Here is a 23,384-nt window from a genome sequence, read left to right as displayed (position 1 = left end):
CCCAGGACAGTCTTCTTCCCACCCTCCCAGGGAGGATTCAAGGCTCTGCCCCAGTCTCTGTTTCTCCTTGCCTGGCACCATGTGCCATTGCCTAAACCACTCAGGGTCATCTATGCCACAGACCCAGGTGTGGCCCAAAAGGTACCCTCTGCTCCTCCCCACCCACAAACTAGAGAGATCCAAAAATAGACACATCCGGTTATAGGGATATAAAGCGTCGCTAACACAAACATTTTATTTTTGAAAGGAAGTTACCCCAATAATTTCGACTGTGTTATCACGTGTTTTATTAGTTGTAAATAATTAGAAGAGGATGAACTTTTAAGGGGCTTCCCAGGTGGCTCAGTGATAAGAATCTGCCTGCCAATGCAGGAGACACAGGAGACGTGGGTTCAATCTCTGGGTTGGGATGATCCCCTGGAAAAGGAAATGGCAACCCACTCCAGTATCCTTACCTGGGAACAGAGGAACCTAGTGGGCTACAGTCCATGAGTTGCAAAGAGACATGGCTAAGTGACTGAGCATGCATGAAGGAATTTTTAGGAGACAGTGTGCTGATATCATCAAGAAGGACCTTTTGAATGTTCCTTCTGCAGCATGGTGCTGGTTCTCCACTGGGAATCCTTGGTACTGTCCAGCTTCCCCTGCTGACAACTGTGGCTTGACATGTTGGATTTACTGCACTCAGATGTCGCTGTAAAGATTGTGGGTGGATACACACGTTCCAGGGGGTGGATAACTTTTCCATAAAGTGGCTAAAAGAGGGGGAGGTATGTCCTTAGTGGAAAAACAGTGTCCTTGGAAACTGCACCGCAGCTATGACTAATGCTTGGAATTGATTAAGAAATACTCCTCTGGCAGTGAGGAGCCACTTTTTTACGTGTCTGTGTCTTTTATCGGGGCTTCCCTGGTAGCTCAGCTGGTAAAGAATCTGCCTGCAATGCAGGAGACCCCGGTTTGATTCCAGGAAAGATTCCCCTGGAGAAGGGATAGGTTACCTACTCCAGTATTCTTGCCTGGAGAACCTCATGGACAGAAGAGCTTGGCGGGCTACAGTCCATGGGATCGCAAGGAGTGGGACTTGACTGAGCGACTAAGCACAGCACAGCTTTAAACCTGAATGAACATTAAGGGTTTTTTTTTGCATTTGCTGTGCTGAGGAGTGGAGTCTGTGAAGCGTCAAGAGACAGGGAACAGGTGCTGCTTGATTAATGACCATTTTTGAATCGAGGGAGGAAAGTGAACTGGTAGCCTTAGCCGGGTATTTGAAATGTTCATCTCTTCTTACCTCAGAGGATTGGCAAGACCCTTTGGACTCTGTTCTATTATCACCCATCTCCTTAGCCCCAGGGTTGGGCAGAGCAGGAAGTCCATGCAGAGTGAGTGGTGCAAACGCACCTTCCAGAATGCTGTGGCTGCATCCCGATGGATCGGAGCAGTTAGACAGTAGGGCAGTTAGATGATGGATCAGGGGCCGTTAGATGATGGTGTAATAGAGCATGGCTGGGCACAGACCTTAGCACTGGCCATTGCTGTGCTGCCATTAACCTGTACCCCATTACTGCATGACTGTTAGTGGTCCGGCTCAGCCATTGATTGGCACAGCTGTGGGCCCCTCCCCCAAGCAACCAACTGTCAATGAGTGACTGGTAGAGGTCCCGCTCAGCCATTGGTTGGTGCTAGACCCCACCCACAAGCAACCAGTTGTCAGTGAGGGACCGTTAGTAGTCTTGCTCAGCCATTGGTTGGTGTTAGGCCCCACCCACAAGCAACCAACGGTCAGTGAGGGCCCATTAGTGAGGCGTTCAGTCAACTTCCTGTAGAGTGGTGGTCATCAGGCAGAGAGAGAAGTAAGAGGCAGATCCTGGCCTTCTCCCCCGGGCTCTCCAGCTTACCAGGCCTCAAACCAACAGGTGAGCTGGGGCCCAGGGAACAGGCTGGGGCCATGTCCTGCAGGCTCCAGAGCCCTCACTAAGGCCACCCACTAGCTGTGCCTAGGCCTTGAGGTGGTGATGACCCTCTCCCCCATCCCCACCTCTGCAACCTCATGGTATGGGTCGCCATCTGTGGGACCTGCTCTTCCTCCCACCGTTGTGTGGGTGGCCTGAAGAGCCTGAGGACTGGTTGGATCCTGTGCCCTTGCTCTCTCAGTGATGATGGCTGGAGAGGGTCTGGGGACCTGGCCCTGAGGGAGCCGCCAGCTGAGATCTGCTCATCTCAGCCAGGACTGGACCTCGGAGGTGATGGTTGTGCCTAGGGACCGTGTCCTTTCTTGTTAGAACAGAGAATAACATTCAGTTGGTGGAGGTTTAGAGGAGCATCGTTCCCTTACTTTGTGTGACCTGGCCTCAGGAACACAGGCTCTGCCACCAAGACGTTTGCAACAACTCGCTCGCCCTTCCCTTTCCTTCTCTAGGAAAGGGCTTTGCTGAGAGTTCTTGGGGGAGTTTGGGGTTTTTGAAGGCATGAGCCACTCATCTCCTTGCGTGACCCTGAAGTAAACCTTTCTTTGCTCCAAACTCTGACCACTTGGTGGTGTTTGGCCTCGCTGTGCATTGGGCCCATGGACTGGTGTTTTGGTAACAATGGGTCAGGGACAGTGAAATGATGGGTTGGAGCAGTTAGATGATGGAACGTTGTATAGGAGAGTTCAGTTCAGTCGCTCAGTTGTGTCCGACTCTTTGTGACCCCATGGACTGCAGCCCACCAGGCTTCCCTGTCCTTCACCAACTCCCGGAGCTTGCTCAGACTCATGTCTATCGAGTCAGCGATGCCATCCAACCATCTCATCCTCTGTCATCCCCTTCTCTTCCAGCCTTCAATCTTTCTAGGCCTTCAGTTTGGTTTCTTTTTCTCCCAGTGGGGTGATTGTCTATTCTGTGATGCTCTTAAACTATCAACCAGAGTGTGGGTGCATCATGTATGTGTGTCTGTGTGAGAGGCTGGGGTGGAAGGTGGTTACTGCACTGTGTGAGTTCTTTGGCCAGAGACTTGGGATTTATTTCACGGTCATAGACGGGCTTTTTTTTTTTTGTCTTCCCGGGAATAAATACCTCTCATGTAATTCCATGGATTAAAGAAATGCAGTCAGTTTTTGTATGGCTCATTAAATCTTTTTAAAATCCATTTATACTGGGGTACATTGCCGAAATATTTAGAAAACAATTCACAAAAAGCTTCATACCCCACCCCTCCCCTCAGTTTGTATTAGCTCAGTTGTAACTTGATTTTCCCTGCTTCATTTGCAAACTTCTCATTTACTTACAAGTGCTGTGTTGCATGAATGCCAGTTCCACACAGGGCAGAGCCTCCGAGGCCCCCTCTGCCTCTCTGCTCATCTGCGTGGGTGCTCGGTGCACCCGTAAAGTCATTTCAGCATCTTCCCCACCTCGTTTATGCATCAGCATCATTGTTGTGCCTGCCTCTTTGGGGATCTGACTGATTGGTAAATTAGAGCTGGCAGAGGAAGTGGAAGACAATGCACAAGTGTTTTACTTAAACAAACACACTCTACAATTTATTTTATTGGATTTTGTCCTTTGAATGAGAACGCCACGAGTAATCCTATTACAGACTAGAAACTGCTTGCTCACACCAGATTACAAGCCTCAAAATGTGTTGCTTTGCCTTTGGAAGCACATAAGTGTTTAATAAATGAGGCAATTTCCACATTCATCAATAATTAACCAGGAATTTGAGAAGTTTTATCCCAATCCAAAGCTGCAGAGAGTTTGAGACAGTCTGCCTGTGCAGATGAAATCTCTCTGAAGCATCTGTGAACACTGAATTCTTCTTCAGAGTTGCTGGTTTGAGAGGTGTGATGAATGCTTTCTTGAAAAATGTTTGTTTGCATTAATTACAAGAACATAAATACTTATTATAGGGAGTTTGCAATGTACAGATGTTTTTGTAGAGCAAATTACCTCACCTACAGTCTTACCACCCAGAATAATCTAAAATTCGAGTACTTTCAGTCTGAATTTCTGTATGTTTGTGTGTATATAAATACAGATGCTTTTTAAAAATAAGTTGAAATCACGATGTATGATTGTTCCGACTTTGTTTACTTGATATGTTTACATCTTCCCATGTCTTTTTCTTTTTTTGTTTTTGGCCTTGTTGTGTGGCATGCAGGATCTTAGTTCCCTGACTAGGGACTGAACATGGTCCCCTCCAGTCTTTCTCATGTCTTTTAAAAATTGTCATAACAAAATTTAAAGGCTATATAGTGTTTCACTGTGTGAATATATACATATTTGCCTATTGTTGGAAATTTGTTGCCCCATTTTTCACCATTTAAAAATATTGTAACAATCCTGGTGCATAAAATTTGGTCAGTGGTTTGGATTATTTATTTAAATTGGGTGTATAATTTTTTTTGGGGTGAGGAAGTCATGAACTTTTTTTAAGGCTCTCAGTTTACGCATTTTGCCAGTTTGCTTTCCAGAAGTTGCACCAGTGTTTGCTTGGCTGGCCTGGGAGGTTCTTCCTGCCTCCTCTGGGGAGACCTCGGGCTTAGTAGGTGGTACACCACACTCACAGCTGTGAGCCCCTGGGCCCAGGAATGAAGTCCGCAGCCTCATTTTGATCATCTGTTAGCTGGGCTGTAATACGTCTGTACCTTCTCTTTGAAGATTAAAGAGAGACACATATGTAAAGGGTGTGACCTTGAGCTCGTCCAGTGCAGGCATCTGGTGCTTGGTTGTTGTGGAGAAGATGGCTGATCTAATGTGCAGCATTTAGATTCTTCCTTGTTACTAGAGCAAGACAGTGACTTCGGAGATGAATGGTAACTGTATCAGCTTGTCTTTCAGGAAGAGGCACAAGTGCTTTTCTGAACTGGGATGCTGTGTAAAACAGTTTGACAACCAAAGTTTAATATTAACAAACAGAAAAAAATAGCTTTTTTTTTTCCTGAGGATGCTCTGGGCATAAAATGCAAAGGTGTCCCCGTGTCTAGAGCATCTCCCACCTGTCCACATGGACCCCCTGCATTTTAGGGATGCCGCGGTGCTTCATCAGTGCAGTACGGTGCCCCTCTGCCCTGTGCTTTGGGTGTGGAATGACATTTTCCACAACTTTCCTGCTAGTCTGACAGGGTTATGACTGTACAGTGTCTGTTTTCCACTTTAAGACTTAAAACATTTCCTTTGCCATTATGGTTTTCTAGGATTTCTTCCATCTTGCCTGAGATACAGAAACATTCCATATCTTCACCATAGTTTGTCCAGCTTACATGCTCCCAGACCTTAGTGAATTGTAAAGCACATCTGGTCTTAGCATTTCCATGACAGCTCTAAGCCCGCTCACCTCACTGAGGTGTTATGTGATCAACATTCCATCTTTTGTTCAGATTCTGCTGTTGGAATCATACTTGTTTCATTCTTTTAAGTGTGTCCCAGCTCCCCTGATATGGAAAGGGTGTGTCCTTGTTATCTACTGGGTTTGGATCTGTACTACCTTAGTAGTGTTCACGTGAACTGGGCTTTATCTTTGTATTCGTGAGGTGCATCATAGATCTATGAGGATTTTTGTTAAATTTCCTAGGACTGAGAAAAGTTGGCAAACACCCAGTAGTTTTCCAGCTACTTGACTCTGAACTGGATGTGGTGCTAGTTTTTAGATTAATTGCTTTGGAGAACTCTTTACAAGCCTTGAAGCTGTGTGTCCCACTTCCGGGTGTTTGATTCTCCTGATATAATGATGCACAGCAGTCACATTTTCACTGAAGTCTGCATGACATCTTTGGACTTCTGAAAGCAAATCTATATGTACATATTGGAAAAAGAAATAGACATAAAATCCTAAAGCCCATTTTTAAGTTTCTAACAAGGCAGTGAGTGTCAGAAATGGGTAGATTTTAAGTGGATCTTTTGGGCTTGTTACTTGAATGGGATAGGAATCTGTGTGTGGCTCTCCTATACCATTAGACACTGGCAGGCACCTCTGTTCCTTTCTAATCCCCAGATATAACAGGATGCCTCTGACTCTAGTTACTTCCAACTGCCATTCATAAAACTGGTGGCCAGTCCTCCCAGGGGGTGGTGGTTCTAGTGCCTTTCAGACTGTCAGAGCCCACTTGCCCTTCCCTCATGAGACTCACATCACTCAGACCGTTGGAGTGTTGTGTGTTGACTTGGGCTCTTCCAGCATACAATCAATGCTCTAGCATCACTTGGCTACATTCAGTTCAGTGATTATGGGTCAAAACTTTGGCCAGAATTAAAAAATCGTTGCCAGAAAAAGTCGGTTGGGTTACCCCAAGCTGCTGCGTGCATGCGTGCTAAGTCGCTTTAGTCGTGTCTGACTCTTTGCAACCCTAAGGACTGTAGGCCACTGGGTTCCTCTGTCCATGGGGATTCTCCAGGCAAGAATACTGGAGTGGGTTGCCATTTCCTCTTCCAGGGGATTTTCCTGACCCAAAGATTGAATCTGCGTCTCCTCCGACTCCTGCATTGCAGGTGGATTCCTCACACTGAACCACTGGGGAAGTCTCATCCCAAGCTGCTACTGGAGTGTGAATTTCAAAGTGCAAAGTTAAGGAAATAAGAAGAAAACTGTTAAATCATAGATTTAGATGTCTGGCTTTCAAAATATGACTATGTGATACTTGTGCTAGTTTGGGAGGTTGAGGTCATTTGACGTTAGAAAAAACATTTATTAAACTTTTTTTTTTTTTTGGTTGGAGGATAATTGCTTTACAATGTTGTTAGTTTTTGCTGTACAAAACCATTAATCAGTTACAAGTATTCATATATCCGCTAAAACCATTCATTTTTAAAAGTATGAAATCATTTTTCTTTTGTGTATTTAAGTAAAAGTGTCACCTAATGTTCCAGGTAGCTTCACTGTGTGGACTGAATGATTAGTGACATTTTTATGAAGCTCTAGCAATTATTTTCTAGTATGAAGCACTTTAATATTCCCATAAATGAATTTAAATAAACTCCAATATCCACTTAAACCATTTCCAATAGTTTTAGGGCAGTGAAGAAGCTTAGTTGGTGATTGGATTTCTGGCACCAGTTTTTCAAAGAGGATGTTGAGGTGAAGATTGAGAAGAATAAATACTAGGAATTATTACTACTGAAATGCATTGATTAAGAGGGTTTCAGTGCCCATGAACAGTTATGTTCATGTGTGGGAAAGTTCAAGATACATTTCCAGTTCCACAAGGTTAGATAGAGACATAGGAAAAGAAAAGGGAAGAAAATCTTTTAAAAAAAATATTTGAAAATACCAGGAGAATGCTCATCTCCACTTACACTTGCTCTTTTGTTATTCAGATCTTCTTAGGACAAAGAAAACATCCTAAGACTCTTGAGTTGTTTTCTCTGGCCGTCTTGCAGGGAACTAGTGTTTTATTTAATTTTTATTTATTTATTGCCTACTTTAAATATTAGAATGACGGTTATAAAAACTGTAGCTGTTTCAGAAACCACTTATAAGATGCATATTTTATACAGAGTTTGCTTGCAAATAGTTAAAGGAAGGCATTGGATGATTTGGAAACATACTAGACCAACAGCAGTATTTGTTTTAGAGTGATGAAATAGGGTGGTTTTCCCTTTTTTTATTCTAAAATTTTTATAATGTGGTTATATATATTTGTGATAAATGAAAACTATATACTCTTTTTATTTTAAATGTGCTGCTGCTACTGTTGCTGCTGCGTCGCTTCAGTCGTGTCCGACTCTGTGGACCCCATAGATAGCAGCCCACCAGGCTCCCCTGTCCCTGGGATTCTCTAGGCAAGAATACTGGAGTGGGTTGCCATTTCCTTCTCTTCTTAAATGGGCTAGAGGACTTATTATAGTCTCAAATAGTATACACCCTGAGGCAATTATTCCACATTAAAACTGAAATCAAATATCTGAAAGTTCAAATAAATGTACCTTACAGAAAATATTTAGAAACCAAAATTTCTAGGTGGGAGTCACATCAGACCCAGATTAATGCGTTTTACTATTGTCCCTTGGATGAAAATAAATTCAACTTGACCCAATCAAGGTTTCAATTTCAGCACATTGATAAAAATGGTATTTAAAAAATGTTTTAAGCTAAAGTTTAAATGTAAAAGCTTCTATATTTAAAATAGATAACCAACAAGGACCTACTGTATAGCACAGGGATCTCTGCTCAGTACTCTGTAATAACCTGCTGCTGCTGCTAAGTCACTTCAGTCGTGTCCAACTGTGTGTGACCCCACAGACGGCAGCCCACCAGGCTCCCCCGTCCCTGGGATTCTCCAGGCAAGAACACTGGAGTGGGTTGCCATTTCCTTCTCCAATGCATGAAAGTGAAAAGTGAAAGTGAAGTCGCTCAGTCATGTCCGACTCTTAGCGACCCCATGAACTGCAGCCTACCAGGCTCCTCCACCCATGGGATTTTCCAGGCAAGAGTACTGGAGTGCGGTGCCATTGCCTTCTCCGCTGTAATAACCTAAAACCTAGTAAAACCTAGTAAAAAAAAAAAATTGAAATGTATATGTATAACTGAGGGCTTCCCTGGTGGCTCAGTGGTAAAGAATCCACCTGCAATGCAGGAGTTGGGGGTTCAGTCCCTGTGTTGGGAAGAACCCCTGGAGGAGGGCATAGCTACCTTCTCTAGTATTCTTGCCTGGAGACTCCAGTGGACAGAGGAGCATGGTGGGCTATAGTCCATAGGGTTGCAAAGAGCACAACTGAAGTGACTGAGCATGCACACATATGTATAACAGAATCACTTTGCTGTACACCTGAAACTAACACATTGTTAGTCATCTATACTCCAATATAAAAAGTTTAAAAAAATACTTACTGTAAGTCCTTCTTGGAATATAGTTGGCATGTAGGAGGAAACCTTTGTGTGTAAGTCATTGGGTAAAAGTGGCAGGACTGAAGTGTTTGGGGCATAACTGCTAGTACTGAAGATCTGAGTATCTGGAAGTGGAGTGGCCAGCTCTTAGGTATGTGGACATCATTGTGAGAATTGCAGTTAGTTTTAAAGAACAGATGTAGAGCTCATCTCAACTCTGGAGATTATGGAAGATGGAGCTCCTCAAAGAAGACCTTTCTCTGTGCCCCAGTGTTGGCTGAGTACCTCAGAGGGTACTGGGGATTCCAGACTCCATCGCAGCCTTTCTAAATATCTCCAGCACCCAGTGAAGGAGCTGGGTGTTGCCTCTCCTCCCCTAGGCCCTCTCAGGATCTTCAGATGGGCGGGTCTTCTCAAGCTGCTTGATCAGAGTGGGCTTGGGTTACACCCTGACCTTAAATCGGGCCTCTGCAATTTGTAGGAGACTTCTGCTAGGATGCAGTTGGGTCCAGAAGCAAGTTAGGATGATATTTGAAGGACAGTTATGTGGTAAATAGTGGAGTTAAAGTGTATTCCCTTACTCTGCGTTTTACAAGTTAAAAATATCTAAAAAGTGTGGCAAACATTTCACAATTTCTCATAGGTGCCAGATTTAGGTATCACCTTTTAGAGTGCTTAAGCACTGTGAAGAGAGAATTCCATTAATCATAAAGTTCTGTTTTTCTAATAAGTTAAAAATCATCCTTACTGCTGTCTTGCTGGGACCGTGTAATTCGGTCCTAGGTGTTCAGAGCAGCTCGTGTGCTCCCCTGGGTTCAGGAGCCCTCTTTCCTCCACAGAACCGTGAGCTCCAGGCCAGGGGTGATGCTTTGTGTGTTTTATACACGGAGTATGGACTGTGCTGAGAAATCATTAATTTCTGTCCTACTTTTACTCCCAGAAAGCCTTGTTTATTCAAAGAACTAAAGTTAAATGTCTTATAGGAAAAGGCATGATCAATGTAGAGAATCAGATCTAACTTTGTTTAAACATTCTGTTGTAGGCTCTTGGTTTTAGGGGTCTTCACCTACCAGTTTTCCTTTTGCATCAAGTACTAGCTGTGAAAGAAAGCCAAAATCTGGTGGGCCTCTTTATTTCCCTCCCCCCACTTTTTTTTCCCCCGCCTCACCCCCGCCCAATGTGGAAACCACCAGAAACCAATAAAAAAGAATGGGAAGTGACTGGAGAGCAGACAGGAAATACCAGTCTCCCCAGCGAAGCACCGCAGCTCATCCTGAGCCCGAGGTCAGAGGGGGAGTGAGTAGCACAGCTGCCTCTGCAGGGGGCGTTCTGCCCCGACCCACAGCGTCTGTAGCTGGGCAGCCTCGTGGTGCCACCCAGATTCCTAGGTTGATGCTCCTGTGGGCCTCTGCAGATGCAGGCACTCAGGGAGCTGGGCGGGGGGTGCCCCCGGTCCCCGAAGGGGCAGAGCTTCACTTGGATGCTGTGCTGGGACTGGGAAGCCTGGGATGGGAGAGGCATCTGCCCCACCAAGTTCAAGAAAAGTACAGAGTAAACGGAAGTACTTCCCTTCAAATACAGGAAATCCCCAGTCGCTTTTATGTTTCCCCTCACAGCTGTGTGAAATATCTTGCAATTTAGCCGTAACATTGAACTTCAGCTCCTTTTACTGTGTGGCATCCTAGGGGTTGATTTTCAGTATTTCCTTATTACAGTGTATTGTATTTCTCACCTGCACGAATGATTGTTCTTTGTTAGTTTAGAAGTCCTGTTTTACCCAGAGAAGGAGAACAGAAAAATAACAGCATTTTGAATTGCAGCTCTCTCCTTTTTCATTTTTAAAAGAAGGATACCACTTCTGTAAAATCTACGGCAGGAGAAAAGAAGGGGTGTTCTGTTTCTGGGGATAAACTAGGCAGGGGACCAAAGGCAACTCCATTTCCACTTAGCAATGGTTTTATTAATGAATCCCGGTAGAGTTTTAACAGCAGAGCAGGATTTCCTCCTATTATGATTCTTGATGACCTCCAAGATAACAGTTCTTTAGGAAAGTACTCATATGACCTCTTTCTGATTATAGGCTTGTAATAATTAGATGTTTATCTCCAGAAAAAAAAATGCCATAAAATTTTATTAGTAGTGCAAGGGAAATGCTTGTGTACCTTATCATGTAAATTGTTATCTTACAGTCTTCATCATTTCAAAAAATGTACTGAGAAGGCTGTTGACCAAGAGTTCTCCCATAGAGCAGTACTTGGACTTATAGACAGTATCCATCATGTCCACCAAGCACCTAACAAGTTGTACCCACACTCCCATTGTTGAATAGCATCCAACTTTTTGGGAAGAAATGGGAAACCAGGGACTTATTTGGTGATTGGTTTTTGAGTTTAGGTTAGGTCAAGGGCAAAATAAATATGTGTCAGCAACTTTAAAACCATTCATGTAAAAGATGTAGATTCAAAACAAACTTCACAGTGTTTCCATGGGGATAGCCAATAGGTATAAGGCATCTCCCGTTCAAAGAGATTGATGGAGAGAAGACACAGAGTGTGACGGCTAGTGTTGATTACATGTGTCACTCGGTGGCATCAGTGTCATCATTCATTCATTTCTAAGCATCTGGATCCTCAGTTACAAGGCGTCCAAGAAGACAGGGACCCAGGAAAACCACGGAGGAATTTGCCCCATATAGGGATTTCTCTGAAATAAGCACATCTTCTTGAAAATGCCAAGTGAGAGAGCTGTGTTGGGTTTTTTCAGGTGTGATCTCATCTGGATAGTATTTGCAGTTTTGCATGACGTGATTGAAATGTTACAATGAGCATTTCCTCTTGCTTTCATTGTCTACATGTCACTTCATAGAAGTGAATTCCATGGGTTTTTATAGCAAATTCAGAAGAGAATGATTTACACATAGTTGCTTTATGTTGTATGGGTGGTGACTGTAACTGTATCCATATATTTTTTTAATGTTTTGATATTTCAATTTTTATTATTTTTCAAGGACAGAATATCTTATATGTATATTTTATATTGTACTGTTATGTGAATGTGTTGTGTCAAAACAGCTCAATGAGTAGGCTTGGGTAGTGTTAAACCATTACATTTAATAATGACAGAGACTCAGAAAAGGCAAAAGCCTTGTCCAAAAGTCACAGAGCTATAGTATTCTGGTAAAAAGAACTCTGGACTGGGAAGCAAAAAATTTAAATTTTCAGTCTAGCTCCATATCTTACTTTTATGTTTGTTGTTGTTCAGTCGCTCAGTTGTGTCTGAGTCTTTGCAACCCCATGGACTGTAGCTCACCAGGTTCCTCTGTCCATGGGATTCTCCGGGCAAGAATACTGGAGTGGGTTGCCGTTTCCTTTTCCAAACTTTATCCATATTAATCTTGATTGATTACATATATTGCATATGCTGTAGGACGCGAGGGTATTCTGAGTCAGAGTCTGTCAGTTGTGATCATTAACTATTATTGACGATTAACCATCCCTCGTGAGCAAAAATCCTGGTTTATCTGCCTCATTTTAAGAGAATGGAGATGCATTTTAAGGGAAAGGAGATGCATTTTTAAACAGAATGCACTAAGAGGGAAAAAACCACACTAGGTTGTTTAAACAGCAAGTTCTTCATTGAAAATATGATTTGTCATTTACATCAGTTCAGCATACATGCGATTACCTGTGTAACTGATAGAATGTGGGGTAACTGTGGGTCCTAAGAGATGGCTTCTAAGTATGTAGGCCTTCTGAGCACTGCAGAGAGACTTTGTTCACCAGATGTTTGCCCAGGGATCACATCTGTGGTGACACATTCAGCACTGCTCACAGCAGCCAGTTCAAAGGGTTAAAGACTTACTGGAAAAGTTCTGTTGGCCTGATACCTGCTTCATTTTCATCCTTGGCAATTCATGTTGCTTATCATTCAGCAAGACAGACAAGTCTCTTCACCTCCATCCGTGACATCAAGATCTGGAAGCTAAGAACCCAACATGAGAATCAGGCAGCACAGAGAGATTGCTGTTTGCCAGACAAGTGACTCCGAACCAGCTGCTGTCTTACATTTGTCCTTGGCCAAGGGGTGTACAATCAAACAGACTGCGAGTCAGACCTGGAGGTTACCTGGTGCTCCCTCCCTTCCTCTATCCCTCCCTGCCCACTTATGGGGGACACCAGGAGACCCACAAGCTTACATGTACTGTCCAAAGCCACACATGTTGGCTGTGAGCCCGGTGAATTTTGTTTCAGGTTTGGGTTCAATAGTGAAAACGTACTTTGATCTCCATGTTGGAAGTTGCTAGCTCTTGTTTCTGAGTGTGGTTTTGATGAGGTTCGACACTCAAGGACATTTACTATTTGTTCACGGTTTCACTGTTTAATGTAATAATAGTAATTTGGGAAATTTTTAAAGTACCTTGTTGACTTTTGATGGCTGTAGTAGGAAAAAACGACGCTAGTTTCATGTACCTGGCCTGAGTGGTCCCAGGGTAGGTCACAGCGTCCCTGCCCCTTTCAGGTGTCCAGAGTTCACTGGAATCTAAGGGAGATGGGAGAAGCTTTAGAGACATGTGGACATGGGGTTTGGAACCATTTCTTAGCTCAGACAAGTCAGCCACTGAGTTGCAGATTTTTCTTTTTTTGAAGGGCAGGGCACTCCCTCCCTTGGAAGGATGTTGGAGAATAAAGCTTTAACTCAGAGCCTAACTGGTCTCCATGTCCTTGGGGAGGCAGCACTGCTTATCTTCATTTTCTGATCTTTTTCCTGGTCTCATGACCATTCTTCAGGGATTCAGTCATTAGTTGATTGATTAAGAAATGAACATCTCTTACTGAGTTTATGGTGTTAGTGATATGAAATGTCCATTTAGACCCTCAGTCTGGTGGGAAACAGCATCAGCAAGAGTGGGAAATGGGGTAGAGACCCAGGTCCCATGTGTCATGGGACCCAGGGAGGTCACCTTTGTTCTTCTTGGTCTGATGGCAAGTAAGAGCCCATCCAGAGAAGATGACGTTGGAGATGGATTTGGGTGAATCCTCTAGGGGAAGAGGGACTGACCTTGGAGGGAAGGGGCTTATTGTCCAGCAGAGGAATTTGTACCTGCCTCCAAGCAGATGAAGGTTCTAATGTGGGGGAAATAGCACAAAATTACTGAAAATGCTTTGGAAATGTTCTTAGTTTATTATTTTTATTATTTTGGAGTGAAAGAGAGGCTACTGATTTTCTTGTTCCTTTTTTAGCTTGAAATTCTTCTGTTATAAAAGACCAATAAGAAATACAATTGGTTAGTAGTAGCCTACACTCTCCACACTGTAGCCTGCCTCTTTCAAGCTCCAAATATAGCTTAGAATCTTACTTTCCTCCTTTAGTTTCTTAAAAAAAAATTGTTCCTGCACTTCAGCTAATTCTGGGGTTTATCTTTCTGACAGAGTTCTTTGTGGTTCATACCACATTTTTGTTTCCTTCTTGGCCATGGGCCTGCCCCTCCAGTTTTTAGATAAACTGTTTTAAAAATGGAACTACCCAGTTAGTCAGATTAATTGCTTTGGATAATGCTGATTCATCTTTCTCAGATTGTCATGCTTTAGTGTCTTGAGTGCTGCAAAAGCGGTGATCTCTTTCAGGTGTGTAATGTGTGTTTTCTTGGACTTTTCAAATTTAAGTCTAGAGATGGTATCTGCTTAGTCCCTTGTATTGTTATTACTAGTTCCACAACTGTATTCTCACTTTCTTCCAGGAGTCTTAAGGGTCTGACTGATGAATTCCTGTTTGGTCCAAATTATGGGTGAATTTGATTTTCTTCATACTTTTCCAACATTTCTTCAATGAGCTACATTAATTTTGTTAAAGAACAAAGTGTTATTAATTACAAAGAGTGAAACTGAGAATGATAACTTTTCTTACTGCTTCTTCAGAGGCAAGTCGAGAGTTCTTATGACATGCTTTTAGAATTCTAGAGTCATACCAGGAGGTTTCCCTTATGTCTTGATTCTGCACAAATTTGTGGTTAAAAATAAGAGAGGTTGATATATGTGTATATATTACTCGAACTCATGTCCATTGAGTCAGTGATGCCATCCAACCATCTCATCCTCTGTTGTCCCCTTCTCCTCCTGCCTTCAATCTTTCCTAGCATCAGGGTCATTTCAAATGAGTCAGCTCTTCGCATCAGGTGGCCAAAGTATTGGAGTTTCAGCTTCAACATCAGTCCTTCCAATGAATATTCAGGACTGATTTCCTTTAGGATGGACTGGTTGGATCTCCTTGCAGTCCAAGGGACTCTCAAGAGTCTTCTCCAACACCATAGTTCAAAAGCATCAATTCTTTGGCGCTCAGCTTTCTTTATAGCCCAACTCTCAAATCCATACATGACTACTGGAAAAACCATAGCTTTGACTAGATGGACATTTGTTGGTAAAGTAATGTCTCTGCTTTTTAATATGCTGTCTAGGTTGGTCATAGCTTTTCTTTCAAGGAGGAAGAGTCTTTAATTTTATTTATTTATTTATTTTTAGCAAGCGTCTTTTAATTTCATGGCTGTAGTCACCATCTGCAGTGATTTTGGAGCCCCCCAAAATACAGTCTGTCACTGTTTCCATTGTTTTCCTATCTATTTGCCATAAAGTGAGGGGACCAGATGCCATGATCTTAGTTTTCTGAATGTTGAGTTTTAAGCCAGCTTAAAGTTTTAAGCCAACTTTCACTCTCCTCTTTCATCAAGAGGCTCTTTAGTTCTTCTTCACTTTCTGCCATAAGGGTGGTGTTATCTGCATATGTGAGGTAATTGATGCTTCTCCAGGCAATCTTGATTTCAGCTTGTGCTTCATTTAGCCCAGCATTTGTACTCTGCATACAAGTTAAATAAGCAGGGTGACAATATACAGCCTTGACGTACTCCTTTCCCAATTTGGAACCAGTCTGTTGTTCCATGTCCAGTTCTAACTGTTGCTTCTTGACCTGCATACAGATTTCTCAGGAGGCAGGTAAGGTGGACTGGTATTTCCCATCTCTTGAACAATTTTCCACACAATCAAAGGCTTTGGTATAGTCAATAAAGCAGAAGTAGATGTTTTTCTGGAACTCTCTTGGTTTTTTGATGATCCAACGGATTTTGGCAATTTGATCTCTGGTTCCTCTGCCTTTTATAAATCCAGCTTGAACATCTGGAAGTTCATGGTTCATATACTATTGAAGCCTGGCTTGGAGAATTTTGAGCATTACTTTGCTAGCATGTGAGATAAGTGCAATTGTGTAGTAGTTTGAGCATTCTTTGGCATAGCCTTTCTTTGGGATTGGAATGAAAACTGACCTTTTCCAGTCCTGTGGCCACTGCTGAGTTTTCCAGATTTGCTGGTATATTGAGTGCAACACTTTTCACAGCATCATCTTTTAGGATTTGAAATAGCTCAACTGGAATTCCATCACCTCCACTAGCTTTGTTCATAGTGATGCTTCCTAAGGCCCACTTGACTTCACATTCCAGGATATCTGGCTCTAGGTGAGTAATCACACCATCGTGATTATCTGGGTCATGAAGATCTTTTTTGTATATTTATCTATCTATCTTTGTTTTCTGTGGACAGTAAGTGGCAAATGCTCTTAGCAGGGCTTTGTCTATTTTGTTTCCTTCTTATTTGCACCCAAATTTCTTCATGCTCCCACAAGTACATCCAATATTTCCCCTTATGATACATTTTCTGAACAAAGGGTTACCTTTAACTGGCAACCTTGTGTTCCATTGTCTGTCCAGTCTTGATCCTATGAAGAATTTGTTCTTTTTTTTGCTGATCAGTCTTTATCTAACGGCACATAAAGGTTAGAGTATTGCCGTATTTTGAGCAAGTTCTCTGTCGCATAACCTTGAACATCTGGGTACTATGGTACTTCTTTCTGTGTTGTACCCGTCTCCAGAGGAAAGGGATTTTGGAGTTAAAATTGCTCCACTTTTTCCTCAAAGTATGTTTCCTTTATCTGGTTGGTACTTATCTTCAAAGCATAACTTCTGACAAGCCTGAAATGCTGATACAGAGTATCTCTTGGGTTTTTCCATTTCATATACTTTTATTTTTTTTTTAAACTAAGTAAACATTTGAATTACTGAAATTTGGTATCTGTAAATGAAAAATTAGTGCGTGATTTGAGTTCAGTATTTTAATGTCTGGATGTCAGTATTACATTTGGCAGGATTGCAAAACAGTGACAGGTACGTACATGCAGTTGATTTTAATTCAGGTAAAACTGTTTTACCATCATAAGTCAGTGTGGTCTTTGAGTTGGTTGTGGTTTTCAATGGCTGCTTTTAAATGACAAATTAGTTCATTTGACGTCATCATTATCCATTTACAGTGTCATTGGGTCATGTGTATTTAACTTATGCTAACTTAACTGTAAATGTTTGCTTAAAAATAATTAATAGTATATATATATTTTCCATGCAGCATTCTCTTGAACAAGTCAGACTTGTATTTACCACACTTCTTGTATTCAACCAAAGAAAGTGCAGTCTCTGCCAACACCACAGGAAAACCTGGCAGCACTGGCACCACAGGCGAACTGGCCTTTGTGAGAGAGAACGCAGTACTCAAAACACCACGCACGCTGTATTGTGTGGTCTATTCAAGTAATTTTTGGGGATAATTTTGTCTTAAACCTTAGCCTTGGTCTTAGGAGCTCTGCATCAAAGGTTTGCTGTGAATTCTTTGGCCAGATCTACAGGGTGTAGTGTTGTACTTTATTATCAACAGCATTGAAGGATTATAATTTTTTAATATTGAGAATTTAAGCTAGGTATGCTTTACTGTTCAAGCGTGAACCACCCATGACCCTGTTTAAATAGCTACATATTTTCACGCTCAATTTGTTCACACAGTGACAGTGCATTTTTGTCATTGAGCTTGTTTTCTGTTGAGAAGTAGTAATGGCTGAGAAATGTGGGCTGTGTTAAGTAAACTGGAGAGCCACTGGTTTAAAGCAAAGAGGTGGGAGTCCTCCCTGGGAGCAGCGATGTGTTGTTTACTTCTGAACATTCATCCAACTGCAGTGGTAGAATTAAGTCCCTATTATTCTTTGTCTAACACGAAAGCTTCTCATTGAAAATGCAAGGCGCTTACGGGGCACTTTGAAGCCATCAAACTAAAGACAAGAATATTAAGAGCCCAGTGGATGGTTGGCCAAAGGACTCAAATGAGCAGTTTAAAAGGAGAGAATCAACTAGTAAAAAACCATGGAAAAACATTGAATAAACCTGCTATTCACAGACTCACAAATTAAATTACCATTTATCTTATTAAATTGGTAAAACAAAACTGCGTAACATACTCAATGCTCCAAAGTCACAGTGACCCTGTGTGTTTGGATCATCATGTTATTGCTGGTGCTTTTGTGCAACTGTATATTTCCTTCGAAAAGCAATTTGGCAAGATTATGAAGATCTGCAAAAATGTTCCTACTCTTTCATTCAGTTCCTGGAATATTGTCCTCTGAGATATTGTTTATCCCTAGGAAATTAAAATCATGGGTGAGGATATTCAGCCAGCATTATTTAAATTCTGAAATCCTCAGCATGACTTCAAAGGTCTAACATCAGGAAAATCATTATGTAAGCCACAGTTTATTCATTAGAAGAAATAGTATGTAGCCTTTAAATGAATATAAAGGCTTTATAGTAAAGTGAAAAAAGGTTATACTAGGTTAAGTGAAAAAAGGTACAAAATTAAAGTGTACCCTACAGTTAGAAAAACATTAAACATGCTAAGGTAAAACCCAAATGTTATTTGTTGAGGGTGGAGAGTTAATGGATTTTTTTTGTTTGTTTATAATTAAGAGCTTCATCAAAGTAAAGAGAAAATCAAAGAATTAGATAAGGCTATGGTAGGATGAAAATGAGATGCTGGGATGACTATATTTTGAATCCAAGGGAATGTGTCAGCTTCTTTGGTGTGCCGCCTGGTTCTGCCAGCAGTTCATTTGCTGTCTAAGTGGATTTCACTTTCCTATCACCTGGGTATGAAAGAGAAGTAATTGTGGTAGCTAAATGAACATGTCGAGGCCATATTTTAAAGTTCGAATTCCATCTGCTGAATGTTTGTTTTTGCTAAAGGTATTTATTGCATCTTCCTTTGCTCTAATGAGAATACAGACCAGAGAACCGTATAGGAATAGATGGTTTTTTTCTTAAGTGTTTTAGAGTAAATCTTTGAATCATCAAATATTTTGACTCTCTTTTACTCCTCATTTTGGATCATTTCTATTATCCTGTTTACAGAAGTTCTGTCCTACCTTTGAGATGTAATTGATATATTAATGATATGCTTTTTAGTGAAGTAATTACTACATTTTTCTTTATACAAATCTCTCAAAGATACTCAATCTTTACTAAGTAATTAAGATCACACGTTTTTGGATGAAGGTTGAAATTTGCACAAATGCTTATTCATACAGTGTAAGTGGGTCTTAGCCAAAGTGGCTCATTGGTAAAAAAAAATCCACTTACCAACTGGAGATGTAATGGCAACCCATTCCATTATTCTTGCCTGGAAAATCTCATGGACAGAAGAGTCCCGGAGGCTACAGTCCAAGAAGTGGGGCATGGCTGAGCATGCATGCACACTGTGTATTGGTGACCTCCCAGTTGTGTTTTTTATTTGTACGTATTTTCCTTACTGTAGTGGATTTATAGAGAAAATGTTACAGGTCAGGAGACAAGTCTGAGCAATGAGGAATCTGCAGGGTATTGTGATCTACATATGACAGGTGGCCCAGTGCACAGAATGGGCAGTTGGTGTCCTGGAAGTTGAGGTGGGAGAGACCTACCTGTGTGGCAGGCTGCATGTGTAGCTTGGCCTTTTCTCCCTTATTCCCTAAGAAATGGGATCTTGTGAAGTTTGGGGCAGATGGGATTCCTGATGCTATCTGAGCAAGACTGTGGGCAGGGCCCTGTAGGGGATCTCAGTTGCAGAGATTAGCCAGAGGACCCAGGGGAAGTATGTTGTTTTAGACAGTGAGTGATGAGCATCTAACTAAGATATCAGTGGGAATAGAAAGGGCTAATGCAAGAGACATGGATGCTTCTTTTGATACAACGTGAGAGGAGGGAGGCAAAGATGCCACTGGAATTTGGACTGAGAGGGATAGAGAATTATTCAATCATAACTCAATTCCAGGTCAGCAATCATTTTTTGTAACCCTGCATATCAATTTTCTTACTTAGAGACTACAAAATTAACCCGAAGGTTCCCTTAAACTTGGAAGTGCAATGATTATCCACTTTTATGTAATCACACTTCCTGTTTTCTGAGGACAGTCCTAGGTTGTGATTGAGGATAATTTCTGACCCCTGATTTTTGGTGTACACATTTTGTCGGTGGGATGTTATAGGAAGAGTGTTGGGATTTCATCACTGCCACATGTGGGAGTGATCCTGTTTGATGAGTTATACTGTTTTGCTGCTGATACTTTATTACATTTTTCCACCGGTGGGTTTAATTTTTTTTTCTTTTAAAGAAAAAGTTTTATTTATTATTGGCTGTGCTGGGTCTTTATTGTCTCTCATGGGCTTTCTTTAGCTGCAGTATGAGGCATTGTCTTTGTGGTGGCTTCTCTTGTTTCGGAGTTTACTGTGTTTTCAAAATGCCATGCTCCTCTAGAGCAGCGCTTCTTCAGCTCACCTGCACACTGGGGATCTTGTGAAAGTGCAGGTTCTGATTCAGTGGGTCCAAGGTGGGCCAAGAGTCTCCACTTCAGACAGGACCCCAGGTGGTGCGGGTGATGCTGGACCTTTGATGGTCAGGCACAGCAAGGCTCTGCAGGGCGCTTCTACTTAAACTGCATGCTTTGAAATTACTTTTTGATGATGGGAAGGAACTCTACTGCTTCAGGCTTGTAGTGTTATTTGAACATTGCTGTGAAGGCGGATTTCATTTGCAACCTGATTTCCATATTACTGAAATATCAAAAAGAATTCCCCCCTATCTCCCTTCTAGAACTTACATTATAGAAATGTTAATATTTAGAAGACGTTTTACCTATTAAAATAAACCTGAGGTTTGAATAGTGATACTTTCTACCATTGAAGTAACCTAAGATGCTTAATAGTAGCTTCGGTATATGTATAGTAGTTTCCAAATGACTTTCTGCAACCTGCAGTTCAGAGTAGACACAAGAAAAATGAGCAGGGTTTATTTTAATAGTTTAAGCAAAATGGCTTCCTTTTATTTTGAATCATGACTTCACAGTGGAATAAAATGATGTCCCATGAAAAATTTTGGAATTAGGTTAGTGAAATTTTCAACATCACTGTACATCTGTCATATTTTGGTAGAAAATGATTTGAAACAAAAGTGATTTTAGCTGTTTAAGAAGGTACTCATGATACAGAATGAAATTTTTCTTTCTTTGGGAGTTTAGCTCTTGATTTTATTATCCTTTTTTAAGAAAAATATCTATAAATAGGCATTTTAAATAAAAGGAAATACAGAGAAATCAATTTTAAAAAACAAGTTGGGGGTTCAGGAGGGAGGTGACATATGTATACCTGTGTCTGATTCATGTTGATGTATGGCAGAGGCCAAGAAAAGAAACAGGTTAAGAAAGTATTAAACTTGTCCAATTTATAGCATCCATTTATTAATTACCTGGTATTTTGGAAAATTTTAATCTGTTTATTGTTTAATTGCTAACATTTAGGTACTTAAGACATTTTATATCTATATTTTTTAAGAAACTTTATTTTACTTTTTTGGTCACGCTACTTGTCTTGGGGAATTCTCCGACCGGGAATTGAACGCATTCCCCTTGCAGTGGATGCACAAAGTGCTAACCGTGGGACCGCCAGGGAATTACACACACACCTAAACATATGTATTTTATGTGTTGGTGCTGCTGCTGCTGCTGCGTTGCATCAGTCGTGTCCGACTCTGTGCGACCCCATAGACGGCAGCCCACCAGGCTCCCCCGTCCCTGGGATTCTCCAGGCAAGAACACTGGAGTGGGTTGCCATTTCCTTCTCCAATGCATGAAAGTGAAAAGTGAAAGTGAAGTTGCTCAGTCGGGTCTGACTCTTGGCGATCCCATGGACTGCAGCCTACCAGGCTCCTCCATCCATGGGATTTTCCAGGCAAGAGTACCAGAATAGGGTGCCATGCCTTCTCCATCATGTATAGGTAATCAACCTTAAAAGGGGTCACTTTATTAAATTGATACCTACTTTTTATTGTATTAAGAATTCTTAAGGATGTGTGTATAAAAACTTGAACAACATCCTTGATGTATTGTGTTGTAGATACACTTCTAGATAGGAAATACAACATTATGACAGTCTGGTAATAAAGTCACTTGGATGATTTCCCATTCACATTTTTAATATAATTGAATCTTTCAGGGAACAACTTGATTTTTTGCCAACTTTAGTGTAATTCTGTTTGTTCAAATTCTAGTCTGGTTATATTTGCCCTAGCTATGCCGAAGAGTTCCTGGCTCAAGTTCTAGGAGTCAGCCACCTATAGTGGCAACTGGGAAACAATGTGTACACACACGTATAATGCAGGGCAGACAGTGCTCCTGCCCCAGTTCTGTTAGCACTGGCTGCTGCCGATGGACCAGCCTGCCTGCCAACTGCTTTAGCCGCTGCTTCCATAGCAAATGTGGGAAATTTTGCTCCAACACAGAGGATTGTTAGAGAGGTTAGCTGCCTTGAGAGGGTGGGCTTCAAACCTGATAATGTGTACTGTGCAAAATCTGTTTTTTATCTTTGAATCCTGTTTATATCCAACTCTGTTCATTTGGTTTATTCATTCAGTTCACATGGGACTGAGTGTCTATTTTAAGCAGGTATTGTAATCCGATGGGTATATTTCTGCTGTAGAGTGGACTGGGGCATTACAGAGTTGTTGGAAAAAGCAGAACCCTTTGCTAGTTGGGATGAGTATAGGCAGTTCTGCCTTCCAGGTTGAAAAACTTCCTTGGTATTTGGATTCATGACTTCTTCCCACTGTCAAGGGCTGACCTGAGCTTGTTTCCAGGCATGACCTGTCCTTGTTGGCTTATCCTGTGAGCTGTTGGGAAATACTGTCATTTTAATTTGCTCTATTTCTGTGAAGCTCCATTAAACAAGGTCTGAGCTCAGCCCATGGAAAAACTCCTTTGTTTCTGCCTAAAAGGACAGGGCGTTCATTTCTATCAGATCAGTTCCTTTAAATAAACCAGCCTGGGCATGTGTGTGTCTTTGCTTAAACACCTATTGCTTCATAAGTATACCACAGAATTGGAAGAGGCAGGGAAAACTGTTCCTCAGCTGGCATTAAAAGCAGACACCAAAAAAAAAAAAAAAGGTAGCAAGTTGTTGTAAGGCTTACATGGGTGGGACTGGCCGACCTTCCTTTTCTTTCTTAGTTCTGTGCTAAGTATTTTTGGCTTTAGAAAATTGTTTTGCACTAATAACATGTGGGTTGATGTGCGCTGCTAATTGCACGGCAGTAATCTTGACAGTGGTGGTAACAGGAGCAGCAATGTCCATTGCTTATGCCCGTGTGCCAGGCACGGTGCTTCACACAGGGAGACTCCTTCAGTGTCTCCCATCTGGCGGGTGCGAT

General features: G+C 41.8%; 1 protein-coding gene across 42 annotated transcripts in view; it reads left to right on the top strand.

Moving 5' to 3' along the window:
• Positions 1 to 23,384, top strand: part of PARD3 (par-3 family cell polarity regulator) — a 579,141-nt gene that overhangs the window by 18,113 nt on the left and 537,644 nt on the right. For 19 of the 42 annotated variants that reach the window (XM_086334638.1, XM_086334637.1, XM_086334640.1 and 16 more), the window contains exon 1: positions 1,782 to 1,913. The exons of 22 other annotated variants lie outside the window; for them this stretch is intronic. Coding sequence is in view for 1 of the 20 variants with exons in the window: in XM_086334605.1 (XP_086190731.1) it covers positions 10,006 to 10,080 (75 nt within the window). In the remaining 19 variants the exon portion in view is untranslated. Of the gene's footprint in view, positions 1 to 1,781; positions 1,914 to 2,685; positions 10,081 to 23,384 lie in introns of those variants that run through there. One more of the 42 variants, XM_086334605.1, reaches the window with a different exon arrangement.

Source organism: Bos grunniens, chromosome 13 (assembly GCF_055505025.1).
Source record: "Bos grunniens cultivar Pamir isolate PY7600 chromosome 13, Bosgru_T2T1.0, whole genome shotgun sequence".
NCBI classification, from domain to species: Eukaryota; Metazoa; Chordata; class Mammalia; order Artiodactyla; family Bovidae; genus Bos; species Bos grunniens.
Note: the sequence above shows the minus strand (reverse complement) of the source record. Positions and strands in the feature narration are given on the sequence as shown.